The sequence below is a fragment of the Pseudogymnoascus verrucosus genome, assembly GCF_001662655.1.
Source record: "Pseudogymnoascus verrucosus strain UAMH 10579 unplaced genomic scaffold scaffold_14, whole genome shotgun sequence".
Classification (NCBI taxonomy): Eukaryota; Fungi; Ascomycota; class Leotiomycetes; order Thelebolales; family Thelebolaceae; genus Pseudogymnoascus; species Pseudogymnoascus verrucosus.
Window position 1 is genome coordinate 150,624 of NW_017263665.1, and position 12,602 is coordinate 163,225.

A 12,602-nucleotide genomic window follows, 5' to 3' on the forward strand; every position below is an offset into this window, starting at 1 on the left:
GATAATGTCCCAGGACCGAACAGCTATTATAGGCCATCGAACCGGCCGGACCATACAGTTAAGGAGCAGGCTGCCCGAAGAGATGAGGTGTGTGATACAAGGCTGTGTGTGGCTTTTGTTGGCACCTGTTATCAAAGGTGCTGCTGATGCAACACTCTGGATGAGCCAGATATGATTCGCATAATTTGGTAGAGTTGTAATATAAGACGCAGAAACAAGGCTCATCATGCACCGAGCTGAAACCGGTTCGTAAGGCTACGATGGTATTGCTTTCTTGCCTAATATACAAAGAGTCCTATCTGCTGTTTAATATTCATCATTCTTCAAGTTTCTTTAACTACCATTTTATTATTCGAAGTGACCAGACTACTCATCATGTCTGATATCCTTCAGATCCCTGGCGCATGGAACAGCGCATGGGAGGCGCCCTCTACAACACCGTATGACATCGTCGATGCGCACCCTCCTGTACCTCCCCAGCCTTCCCCACCTATATCGCAAAGTCGTCGTCCTCCTCCACCACCCCCGCCTTCACAAAGTCGCCGACCTCCACCCCCCCCTCCTTCGCAAACCCGTCGTACACCTCCACCTCCTCCCTCGCAAAATCGTACAGTATCGCCATCTCATCCATCACAAAGCCGTTCAGAATCTCCACCTCCTCCCTTGCAAAGTCAGCGTACACATCCATCACCTCCTCCCTCGCAAAATCATCGAGCATCACCCCCGCGTCCCTCTCAAAGCCGCCCAGAATTTCCCCTGCCTCCTTTGCAAAGTCGTTTAGACGCTGCTCTGCCTCCCTGGCAAGGCCTTGTTGTACCTCTCTCGCCTCCCTCGCAGAGACGCCATGTATCTCTTCCTACCATACCGCAGAACCGTTCGGAATATCCCCCGCCACTCTGGCAGGGTCGCCTTGCAGAGAGACGTCGCGGATCTGTCCCCACTGCAACACAACCCGGTGTAGAGTTCGATTTTTTTGCCGATAGCTCCGAGGATGAAAATGATACTGCCATTGAAGACCAAAGAAAACCAATCGTCATCGCAGTCTTTGGGAAGACTGGCACCGGAAAGACATCCTTTATCAACGCGGTGACAGGAAGGAGTCTCAAAGTTGGGCATGGTCTTACTTCCTGTAAGGTTGCCTATAACGCTATAGAAGTATTGAATAAAAGCTAACTCAAACATGAATAGGTACCGAGGACGTTCTCGCCGTTTCCTGCCGCATTGGAAGCGAAAATATAATTCTTGTTGATACCCCGGGGTTTAGTGACACGCATCTTACTGATACAGAGATTCTGAGACGGATTGCTGGGTGGATGAAAGATTCATATGACGATGGATTTCTCTTGTCTGGGATAATCTATCTCCACAACATCAATGATATCCGCATGGATGGTCCTAGTCTCAAGAACTTGCGCATGATGCAAAAACTCTGTGGAGCTAACTCTCTAAAAAACGTTGTTCTGGCTACTACAATGTGGGAGAAGGTGGATATGAGACAAGGAATGGAACGCGAATTGGAGCTACAGAAAAACTTTTGGAAAGATATGATCAATGAAGGCTCGACTGTTGCAAAGATAATGACTGAAACTGGTGGTGAGGCTCGCGAACTAGTCGTATCACTGCTAAATAACCAGCCGCTATCAACCAAGTTGCAGGAAGAGCTTCAAAGCGGAACAGCACTTGTTCAAACGGAAGCCGGAACCGAGATCAGGGCAGAAATGATAAAACTGATCCTGAAGTTGAGGAATGCTCACGAGGCTGATATTGCTGACCTGAAGCTTGCCCAACAAGCACGTAAGAACTACCCTTTTATAATGTGGTTATTGATCGCATTGCTATAGACAGTGACGCGCAACTAATAAACATGACAGACGACCTGAAGCTTGCGAGACAAATCACAGCTGAAATCCAGGAGAGTCAACGCAGGATAAATCGATTGGAGGCCGAAAAGACAGAGTTGCAAAACCTAAACCTGAAACCGTGGCCAAGGGTAAAAAGAAAAGGTATTTTCGGAATTGGCGGTTATCATTGCCGAGTGTGCAATCAAAAGACAAATCAAGTTGGAAGATGGACATGTAATGGTTGCAAGAATCAGCAGAGGAATATGTGGTAGGCCTATGTGGCAGTGAATTACGATGGCCCCAAACTAGGCTCCTACTTGCTTATCATTTCTATATCACTTCTCAAATCTAATGAATCAAGTCTCATCATCTATTACGTCAGCTGATGTTACGCTTATAACATATTCTCGACGCAATAGGTAAAGTCCTCGTTTGACAGGTCTCCAGAAAATGCAGGGAGGGCAACTTAATATCATACATTAGCCGAAAGCGGGAAGCTCAGCCAGTGAGAAGAATACAATTATATGAGAAGCCAGATATTCATAGACTCATCCTAAATCGGAGACTATTTATTCAAAATTGGCCTTCACATATGAATGGAACCGTGATCGGCGACGACGCGGAAAGTATCTCGGCCTTAAAATTTGCCCGTCTTATGTATTAAACTATATTAGATGGTTTGTATTACCTCTGTATGACCTCGTTACTTCATTGTGTTACTTTCGCATTGTCGGGCTTTAAAATTCATTTGTTTGAGGCTGATATGCTTGAATATGACTCCATAGTATTCTATCCATCGCCGGAGGAGGAGATTAAGTTGCAGCATATATAGCCCCCCCTCCCATGAAAATTAAAAAGTAAAACACTCATCAACACCACAAACTACATTTCAGCTCAGCACATTTCAGTTTCCATACTCCGAACAGCTGTTCCAACGCCATAAACACTGTCACCTTCTATCACAATGCTCCTCAAACCCATTTTTGCGACTGTGGCCATGGGCTTCATTGCCCTCACCATTGCTCATCCCACCTCAAATCAGGAAAACACGCTGGAGGATTTAGCTGCTCGGGATACCTGCAGTGGAGCTCAATGCGGTGGTTTTGTTGGGATCCCTTGCGAGTCACCATGCACTACTTGTGTTACTCCTAAGGGTTGCGCCGACTGCTTTGGATATTGTCGATAAATGTGGGATACTATCCTCCTGCCAAAATGATGTTGACGGGAAGACGATCTGGTGGGCAGTAAAAAGATGACTTATCAAATTGGTTATGGGTCTCTGTGTTGGCCAGGAATGGAGCTTCATTCTTTGAATGTGGGGTTACGAATTTGTTTTTCTTCTTACTTTTTAGCTATGCAACACACAAAATAAAATAGTGTGCACAACAGGCCCAATAACCACACATAAGTATTTTAAAACCCATGCCATATTTATTTATCAGTCTTAGCCCAATAAAAAATGTGAAGTTATGTTATCCTTCCCGGAGCTTCCCGGTCCTGTTCCTCGAATGCTTACTGTACTCGCAATGAAGCGGCCTAATGTGACCCGACTGCAAAAATATGCTTATTTTTCTTAGCCAAGAATTGTCCCTTCATTCACAGTACCTGAAGTGGAACTTCTGTCTCATTCGACGGAGGAGTCGTTCCGGATGAATGGTCACAGGGATGTATTTTTGCGGGGTCTACCTCGGGGACTATGGGGCACAACGTAGCTTTACGGGCATGAGCACTGTATGAATTTGCAAATGAGAACGGATAAATACATATCACATGCTCATTTTTCCTTGAAATAAGCTATTTTGTAATCGTATCTGTAATTCCCCAATAATCCATGCTGGGTTCATTTCATTCTGTCTCACCATTCCACACGAAGGCCAAGGCTAGGCTTTATCTAACAATAACAACTTTACTAGCAACCCCGCAATGATAATTATGGCGCGCGGGTAGATAAAGTGTCAGTTCCATGGCATGGATGGTGCCGTCCAATTGTATCGATATATTTATCCGCCGGATGTTACACTACTGGTGGTTTAACACGGTTAAACACCATGCTAGGACGCATCATGCATGCTTACTCTGTGCATCGCCCAGGGGGGTTTATATAGCCAAGCTATCTGCAAACTCTGTTTACATTGTCATTCGTTTATAAGAATGCAGATGATCAATAGAAGCAGGTAGATTCCTTGTTTGCAATATATCACAGACATATTCATGCTGTGATGGCGTTAAATGCCTACCTATTCTGCATTACTCGGACTTCATGATATTCCGATCAGAGAGTTGCTTTCTTTCTGGGCTAAGTAATGCACCTATCAAAGAGCTACATTCTGGAAATTAACCACAGGCTATACGTATCTGACTATTGATGGCTTCTTTCGGCCCTCATGATGCGCCGACGAGTGAGCTGTTTCTGCCTTTCCAAAACTCCATTTGGCATTCTCATAGGAATATCGGCCCGCTCTGTCTTCACCATGGCTGATAATTTTCGAAGACTAGATCTCCAAAAAGTATAAAGGGGCTGGCAGGAAGGATGTCGTATTGTAGTTTTTCCTCATCAGTTGAACAGTCAAGCCACGCCATAAAACAAATTCCCAAACAATTCTCCATATCAAACAACCCAAAGCCAAAATGAAGATCTCCGCACTCCTCGCTCTCGCCCTAGCGACTATCGCTCTTGCCTCCCCCGTCGCTGAACCGGAGCAGCTCGAGAAACGTAAGTAAATACTCGAATATGAAAAGAAAATCTGCACATGGACAATGTTCATATACTTACCGTCGACTTTTATAGGTTCATGCGCAACTGATTGCAGCAACTTAGCTTCGAGACAATGCAAGTCGTCGTGTTCTGGAGCAACGAGCCCGAGCTGCGAAGCACAGTGCTACCAAAGCTTGTACGCGAGCTGCAAGGCTCAATGGTGCTGATAGGCCATGGATAGTCCGTGATGCAAGTGGGAGCTTGGAAAAAGGCGCCTATGGCAAGCAGTACATCTCGTGAATACAAACCGGGGGGCAGATGGGGATGTGGCAGAAATAGGGAGATAGTCATTCACTCACAGAGGTATTTTTCAGGGGTCATTTGAGTTCTGCTGGTTACAGCGCGCACGACAAGCGTCCGAGAGAATGGAACTGTAACTAGCACCCCAAACTGATCAATGAATTAAGTTCCTATAGATGCTGGAGATCATGAAGGCCATATATATAATCTACTAAGTGCTAGGATTGTCTTTAAATGTTACACGTGAGGTGTCTAAACTATTCATTGGCATCCCAGAATTCCCCTGCAACCTTTGCAGCTTGTGCAGCCTCCTTTGTGAACCTCACCCAATGTCCTGCCAAAATGATATCATGTACGCCTTCCGCAGTAACCTCCAGGCCCACCTTGTTGCCTTCCACAGCCTTGAATTCTTCATACAGCTGTACGTTATGATCGTACAAAATTTCACTCGCCCCAGTTAGGAAAAGCAGCGGAGTTGGAGTAGCAAATGGATTCCCCAAAAATTTAATATTGGGATGTGCCAGCGTAATCCCACTTTCCTTGCTCGGCATCAGTGAACTCGCACCCCACACGCCAACCCGCTCATCGAGGTAGTCAGTCGGCGCATTGTGATGCATCTTCATCAACTCTGGGTCCAACGCCCCCTCCGGGTCCGCCCAGGGTGACCAGAGCCATGCGCACGCCGGAGACGCCAGTTTCGCATCCGGGTTGTCGGCAATGTAGCGTAAGAGCCCCATTGTTAGATGGCCACCAGCGCTATCACCCGAAACTGTGATTTTCTCGGCTGGGATGTCGAGCTCGTCCGTGAGATATAGATAGGACGTAATGGCATCCTGTAGGGGAGCAGGGAAACGGCATCCTGGGTTCGACGAGAGCCGATATTGCGGGGCAAACATATGAGTTGCGGCAGTGTTGGCAAGGAGCGTCTTCGCAGCAAATCCAGCGTCGCCGTCCCGTCCATCCCCGATCGTGTAAGCGCCGCCGTGGAAATGAAGAACAACCTTGCCGACAGCAGCGCCCGAAATTGGGCGGGCGGGGTACCAGGTCCCTCCAATAGTCTCGGGCTTGACCTCAGCGTCCAGGTCAACCACTCCGATGTACTTGTCGGATGGTCCAGGCTTCATCACCACAAACCGATCGCCTTCTGAACCCGGCTTGAGGCTCAAGGGCGTTTTCAGCTCAATAACGGCAGTCCATGCGAGGAACGACTTCACGACGAAGACTCCCAGCGCCTGCTGATAGGTCCATTTAGGATTTGGGCGGCGGGAAGCGGAAAGGAAATAGAGCATCCAAAATGGGAATTGGACTACACCGACGCCGATTGCCCCCACAGTAGCAACGATTTTGCCTGGATGGCGGGTATATGCAGATTTCGAGGCCATCGTCAGGTCGTAGTCTGGCTATAGCTATAGCAAACAATTGAACATTATGACAGAAGAACGAAGAGGAGAGGGGTGAAATATGCTCCGAGCCGCACCGCCTACGTAGTAGAATGTGTTGAGGTAGTTGTTTACCCCATGGGGAAAATGCGCAACATTGTTACAAGGGAATTGCTTGTGAAAGACCGAGGAATGTTTGGTGGTGTCTAAGCTACTTTATAAATTATGTGGGGCGATACTGGTAGAATGACACTAGTGAGAACTTGATAACAAGAGAGTTCCAGTAGTCGGACACCGCTGTCGGTGTCCGGATATTAGAACTCATAACAAGGGACTCTTACAACTCTACTATAGGGACGGCGAAATAACCTAGGCGAGTGAAATGGACAATAAATATAGTTTACGATTAATATACAGTATATATAGTTGGCTTTGCAGGACATAATAGTAGGTTTTTACCGTAGGGTGCGATTCTATTAGGTTCTGTGAATGCGACGACAAGGGCAAATCACAGATAGTCATGTAAATAGTTTCATTTTCTAGCACCTATTACGATATAAACTACATACAAATTAGGTATAAAGTTTATCTTTTGCGGTGGAGGGTGCCTCTTCATTTCCCCCACCACTAGGTAGACGATTATAACCCTTTCTCAAGCGACATGTCTTTAAGAACATCCACTGATCCCTAATGCCGCCGCTGTCGTGCTCCCCAACCCAACCCAAGCTCTCATCGCATTGATAATGGACAGATCGCGATGCGGCCTCGTGTACTTCCCTGAGACCATTGTATATCCGCATGCACTCGCCACATACGCGGTATCCAGCGGGACGCCCAGACATGCGCTCGCCGCCGCCGACCCGGTATAAAGGCTGCAATCGCTTAGTCCGTCTGGAAAGCCATTTCCGCCGGCATCGGTGAACATGTATGACGAAAGAATGAGCTTGATATGCCAGTCGTTGTCGGTGCGGCTGAAGAGATTGACTTCAAAGCCACGATGCTTGGCTACGTCCTTGTCCTTGATAAGGACAGAGCCGTAGCTTTGCATGTCGCGGGATGAGGAACCCTGCGTATGGCATTAGCTTTCAAAAATGCATTTTAGAGAGAAGGCTGTTATTTACTGGATTCTGCTGGTCATGGTCATCGTTCTGGATCGCAAATCTAGAGGGCGGAATGATCCAACTACCACAAATCGGCATCTCCTTCGGATAATCGGAGCTCCAAATCTTAATTTGTGAGATCTCTGAAGCGGTGAAGCCGTTACTAGAAAGGACATTGTCGAAGTTAGTGTACCAACTACTCGCGCTCCCATCACAGGCTAGAGGCGCTGCCTCGCCACCGAGGATCACTTCGAGCCAGGTGATCCAGTCCGCGGGCATGTTGCCGCCTAATTTCTTCTTGACGATGGCGAAGATGGCTGCCATAGATTGTGGGCCGATGTGCTTGGCCGCGTCGACGCGGATACCGCTAAAGCCAATAGAGAGGAGGTCGACGATGTAAGTCGCGATACGGTCTTGCGTGTACGGTTTCTCGGTATTCAGGTCGAGGAGACCGACCAGGTAACCTTTTGTGACCTGGTTCATATCGGTCCAGGAGCTGATGCTGCGCTCGCAGTGGAAATCGGTGGGGCCGTATGGGACGGCTGGAAACTCGTGCGTTGGTCGTGTTCCAGTTTGAGGGTTGATCAAGTAGGTGTTGCCTGAGGTATAGTAGGGTGAGCCTACAGTAGCGTTGTGACCACTGTATAGAGAACAATCGGTGTTTCTGTGGTTTTGGATATCTGTTCCTTGGCCTACCATGTGGTTGACAACTGCATCGGCGTAGACTCGAACACCAGCGGCTCGACAAGCTTGAATCATGGCTCTGAGCTCAGCGCGAGTGCCACTGCGAGAATAAAGTCTGTAACTAACTGGCTGATATACCAGATACCATGGACGGAACTGCTTGTCAGTCTCGTAGTAATTACTGCCCCAAACGCTCTCAGAAGAAGGCCAAACTTTGACTCCCATATATCCAGCCTTTCCCAAAAACGCACACTCCTTGGCCACGTCATTGTATGGCCATCCAAACAGTTCAACGATGCCACCTTTTTGGCCGTTGTTAAATGTGCTTTGAGCTGCCGTTAAAGCTGTATTCTGCCAGATGAAGTTGATTGGGTCTAGTGTCAGGGACTTGCCACTAGAAGTAGAGATCGTAATGGCGAGAGTAGAAGTGAACCCATTATTGAGCTGGAAGGTATTGCTCGCTGTTGCAGCAGCTCCATTGAAGGAGTACGTCAATGCCTCCAAAGTCCTCGATGCAGCGTTAACAACAACAACGGCCTTGGTTCGATCAGAGTTGTACTGAATGTCTGCGTATCCAACAAGGTCACGATAGTTTCCAAATGAGGCACTGTAGTCAGCTGCACCCTGTGGTGGGGTTTGCCAGCGTCTATTTTCGGCAGAAGCGGCAAAGGATGACTGAGCATCAGATGTGCAGCTGTCTCCTCCATTCCAGTTGCCGCAGCCAGTTGGAGCTATAGCAAGGCCTTCAGATGGAATTGAAATTGGAATAATAGGTGGCAGCGAGCTTGGCGAAACGGCCCCTGTGACGGTGCTTGGAGAAACGGACCCCGTCGCAGTGCTTACTGAAGTGGTAGTTGAGGCCTGTGAGACACTGGTACTTGTAGATGTCGATGTGAGGGTGGTTGCCACAGTGGTAGTTGAGGCCCGTGAGACACTAGTAGTTGCAGATGTTGATGTTGAAACTTGCGTAGTACTGGTGGCAGCAGTCGTGGAAGTTGCGACGGAGGTGATTTGATAGTTAACATAGTTTCCTGGGTCAAAATATCTTCCTTTATTAGCCTTTTCCTGCCTCTAAACACATGGGGGTTCTTACGACGAGCCACTAACATCATACTGGATGTAAAACTGGGTCGCTCCAGAAGCTGTCCCGGAGAAGACCCACGTCTCATAACCAGTGGTAGAAGCTGCAGAATAGCTTGCAGCTATTGGGGATGAGACCCATGTACTACCAACAGCCCAGTGGACGCCGACAACCTTTGTGTAGGCGATGTTCTGGATCTGACAGTTTTGTAATTTTGATCAGTGATGCTAATATGAGAAGGGAAACTCGAAGGGACGAACATGTATAGATCCTGCAAGAACATTGTTTGAGAACGTATAGCTATTCAACGAGACTTGTGTTGCTCGCTTCTCGAGCGGAGTAGCACTAACGGTGCCTGTCAGGAAGAGAGCGACAAAGAATAGGTACAGCCACCACAAACGTCGGCAAGGATTTACAACCATGCTGGGCATTCCTTAGTCTTCTGGCTACGACTGAAGAACGAATTAAAAAAAAAAAAAAAAAAAAGGAGATATTAAGCACTTCTTATCCTTTTCTATCATGTACTCCACCTCAACAGCTTGTCGAGTTTTTGAATTAAGCTCATGGAAGTCGTCCATTATGATCTAGGAGGTATTCCGGGGATACTATCACAATTCTCCATGAAGCATGAGACAATTGCGGGGTCCTCAAGCCACCTGTATACCGTGGTATGAAGTCTATAAAGGACCCCGCAATGTGGAATGAAGATCTTTGCTTCGTGAAGACAGGGCATGAGAGGTATATTGAGTGAGGAAGGAAGTTGTTCGCTAATCAAGAGTAGTTTACTTTCGTTGCCGTGACTGGGCGAATCGGACCGCTGAATCGGACCGACGTTGTTCCCCGCGGGGAATCCTTGCTGACCACCACCCCTGAAAAAGGTCCCGTGCCCAGACTCTCCTGTACCCTCACACCAGTTCTAACCCTGAGCGGTGCGCGACTTCTCGGCTGGCTCCGTGCCAAGCCTGAGCTGGCATGCCCAATTGCCCGCCTCAGTTGGGTGGGCCTCACCAGCATCGCACACCCAGCAAAGCAATTGACAGCTTCAGAGTTTCCGAAGGCAGGTCTCACCTCCGGCCTACGCCTGGGGCCTGGTTGGCCGCCTCTGTGGAATACAGGGCGGTGAGAAGACGCCACAGCTCAAAAAAGAGCCGAGCCCGTGGGGGGCGTATTTGCAATAAGTTTAAGCCGCAAATAGCGTTCTATGGGGTGCTGAGTAGATTAAAGTCTAGGTGGTGCTTCTACATCGGCCCGAGTTTGCTCTGTGTGGAAGACTGTGGATTCGGCTCTTGAGAGGTGTGGCTGGTATTTGTGTCGGCCACAACAGATCTTTTAGAGTTTTTGGTACCTTGCACTTCGCACGTGGTTATGTTCGGCACTAAGGTACGTCGTCAAGGAGCAGGGCGAACGGATGTGTGGCATGAGCACTATAATGTAAGTAACGAAATTTTGGGCGCGGGTTTCGGCACCCGGCGAAACTATGAGAACTGTATATTGTGCATCGAATAGCGTCTGCCCAGGGCCTTTCCTAAGGTTGCATCCTCTCCGTTTTTCTATCGTTTTTCTATATTCGGTCTTGGCACCGTTAGAGGTGAAGGTGGGGGCAGAGCAAAAAAAGTCCAATTCGTGGATTCTTTATATTGCAAACACTTCCGTCGTGAACAGTGAGCTGCCTTAAGCTTTCCCAAGGGGGGTTACCGTTTCCCCTCGAGGTAGAGCAGGATGAAGATTTGTGGGCAACGACTCTACTGGCGATTGATACTGGGAGCGGCCGCTGTTGCAAGAAACAGCTGTGAGGAAACACAGAAACGAAAGCTGTCCTTTTTAGCAGCCTTCTAGCCGTCACATCGTTAAATAGAGTAATTATTAAGCTTCGTTGATCTTGCTTTTAGATACCTCAATACACAAACTTTTATAATAAGATTCTTTATCTAAAAAGCATCGTAGTGCATTATTTGTATTGTTACATACACCATGGCCTCTATTAGCACCCTCTAAAGTCCCACACAAGCATACGTATTAGCCCAGAGCCCCGTACAGCTCGCGCCAGCAGCCGGGTTCCACTTGATGAAGTTTGCAACGGTGATGCTGTACAAGCGCGTGATAGTATCGCAGCTCTCGCCCGTCTTCACGAGATGGAACTTTTTGCAGTTGGTGACCATGCCAGTTTGGATGGGCTGTGGTGTGGGATTAGGGGTGCTCCCAATGACGCCGGTGCAGATGTTGTAGTCAGCCCACATACCCGTACACGCGGTACCGCCGATCTGTGTGTTCCAGGTCGCAAGCTGGGCGACAGTGACACTTGCAGAGGACGCAATGGTCACGCATGTGTCTCCGGCCTTAACCTTGTAGAATTTGTTGCAGTTTGTGACCATGCCCGGCTGGACGGGCGTGGGCGTAGCAATGCCGTTGCCGGGACTGGTTGGGGTGCCGCCGATCACACCCGTGCAGATGTTATAGTCGGCCCAGATGCCCGTGCAGGCCGTGCCGCCGATCTGCGTGTTCCATGAAGCGAGCTGGGCGATGGTGACGCCCACTGAAGAAGCAATGGTGGTGCAGGTGTCGCCGTTCTTCACCTTGTAGAAGCGGTTGCAGTTGTCGACCATGCCGGGTTGGACCGGCTCGGGGGTCGTGACGCCGTTGCTCGGCTTGGTGGTCGTGGGCGGCACCGCAGTGCTGGTGGTTGCCGGCTTGGAGGTGGTCACCGGCTTGGAGGTTGTGGATGTCGTGGATGTAGTGGTCGGGATGCTGGGAGCGGGACCCTCGACGCAGTAAGAGTAGTCCGCCTTCCAGTCGGCGCAAGACTTAATCGACGGGTTCTGGTGAGGAGTCAGCACAAAATCTGAGAGTGTAGGGGGCCTCGGAGCAAGACTTTCGGGTTAGGCTTACCCATGCAGTCAACTGGCCAACAGAGATCCCGACAATGAGGAGCACCGTGTCGCAGCTGATGCCATCATCGCTGTTCCACCACAGGGTGCAGGCCGCGGGCGTGTTTGGGTCGTAAGAGTAGAAGGGTGTTGAGCTGTCGAAGCGCTTCACGCCAAGAGCAACGCTATGGGCGGCGAGGACACCGATGGTGGCAAGGATGGAAAGATGGAGCATCGTGGTGATGGTGGGCTACTTAGATTATGACTGTGCCTGTGAAGATAAGGAGAGAGCTGGTTGTTCCCGATAGTCCAGATGTGAGTCTCTCTCTACCTGGGCAAGTGTCTGCTTTAATAGGCAATGATTGTTTATTGATACTCTAGCATCAACGAGCATCGTGTCACCCTGGGTAGCCCAGGGCATCTTCCGGTCCCGGAGTTGTTTACCTTCATGCTGAGCTCTATGTAATGCTAAGCCCTATATATTTGTTAATGAAGCTATATGCATGCCATCGATAAAACTCGCGGATATTACTTGAGCTGCTTTGAGTTGTTCATCCGATAAAGGCTCCACTGTTAGATCTAGATAGTAGTGGTAAGTGCTATGTATAGCTAGCTAGTGGAGAGTACAGTATCGGCTAATTAGAAGTTGTGGCCGTGG

The 12,602-nt window shown here is 48.7% G+C and overlaps 5 protein-coding genes across 5 annotated transcripts; 1 reads left to right on the forward strand and 4 right to left on the reverse strand.

Annotated features, from left to right (window-relative positions):
* Nucleotides 1-490: 490 nt before the first annotated feature.
* On the reverse strand, nucleotides 491-1,274 carry VE01_03916 (uncharacterized protein; the record flags this gene model as incomplete). Its single annotated transcript, XM_018273395.1, has 3 exons — nucleotides 491-807; nucleotides 861-1,139; nucleotides 1,193-1,274. The coding sequence occupies 3 exons, from the start codon at nucleotides 1,272-1,274 to the stop codon at nucleotides 491-493; spliced, it is 678 nt and encodes a 225-aa protein (XP_018131612.1).
* A 111-nt stretch (nucleotides 1,275-1,385) lies between these two features.
* Nucleotides 1,386-2,113, forward strand: VE01_03917 (uncharacterized protein; the record flags this gene model as incomplete). The annotated part of the gene is made up of 2 exons (XM_018273396.1): nucleotides 1,386-1,794; nucleotides 1,872-2,113. 2 exons carry the CDS (start codon nucleotides 1,386-1,388, stop codon nucleotides 2,111-2,113), a joined length of 651 nt encoding a protein of 216 aa, XP_018131752.1.
* Nucleotides 2,114-5,054: 2,941 nt separating this feature from the next.
* On the reverse strand, nucleotides 5,055-6,382 carry VE01_03918 (uncharacterized protein). Its single transcript, XM_018273397.2, has one exon. The coding sequence runs from the start codon at nucleotides 6,216-6,218 to the stop codon at nucleotides 5,094-5,096; it is 1,125 nt and encodes a 374-aa protein (XP_018131754.1). The 5' UTR covers nucleotides 6,219-6,382; the 3' UTR covers nucleotides 5,055-5,093.
* Nucleotides 6,383-6,860: 478 nt separating this feature from the next.
* On the reverse strand, nucleotides 6,861-9,821 carry VE01_03919 (uncharacterized protein). Its single transcript, XM_018273398.2, has 5 exons — nucleotides 9,582-9,821; nucleotides 9,341-9,532; nucleotides 9,093-9,277; nucleotides 7,337-9,044; nucleotides 6,861-7,281 (listed from the first exon to the last, which is right to left on the reverse strand). Exons 2-5 carry the CDS (start codon nucleotides 9,509-9,511, stop codon nucleotides 6,883-6,885), a joined length of 2,463 nt encoding a protein of 820 aa, XP_018131755.2. The 5' UTR covers nucleotides 9,512-9,532; nucleotides 9,582-9,821; the 3' UTR covers nucleotides 6,861-6,882.
* Nucleotides 9,822-11,071: 1,250 nt separating this feature from the next.
* VE01_03920 (uncharacterized protein) lies at nucleotides 11,072-12,456 on the reverse strand (the record flags this gene model as incomplete). Its single annotated transcript, XM_018273399.2, has 2 exons — nucleotides 11,967-12,456; nucleotides 11,072-11,896 (listed from the first exon to the last, which is right to left on the reverse strand). The coding sequence occupies exons 1-2, from the start codon at nucleotides 12,177-12,179 to the stop codon at nucleotides 11,072-11,074; spliced, it is 1,038 nt and encodes a 345-aa protein (XP_018131620.1). The 5' UTR covers nucleotides 12,180-12,456.
* Nucleotides 12,457-12,602: the final 146 nt, after the last annotated feature.

Coding starts and splice junctions, on each gene's coding strand:
- VE01_03918 (XM_018273397.2), bottom strand. CDS start 6,218: ATGGCCTCGAAATCTGCATATACCCGCCATCCAGGCAAAATCGTTGCT.
- VE01_03919 (XM_018273398.2), bottom strand. CDS start 9,511: ATGCCCAGCATGGTTGTAAATCCTTGCCGACGTTTGTGGTGGCTGTAC. Junction 9,045..9,092: donor TATGATGTTAGTGGCTCGTC/GTAAGAACCCCC, acceptor TAATAAAGGAAG/ATATTTTGACCCAGGAAACT. Junction 7,282..7,336: donor ACCATGACCAGCAGAATCCA/GTAAATAACAGC, acceptor TGCCATACGCAG/GGTTCCTCATCCCGCGACAT.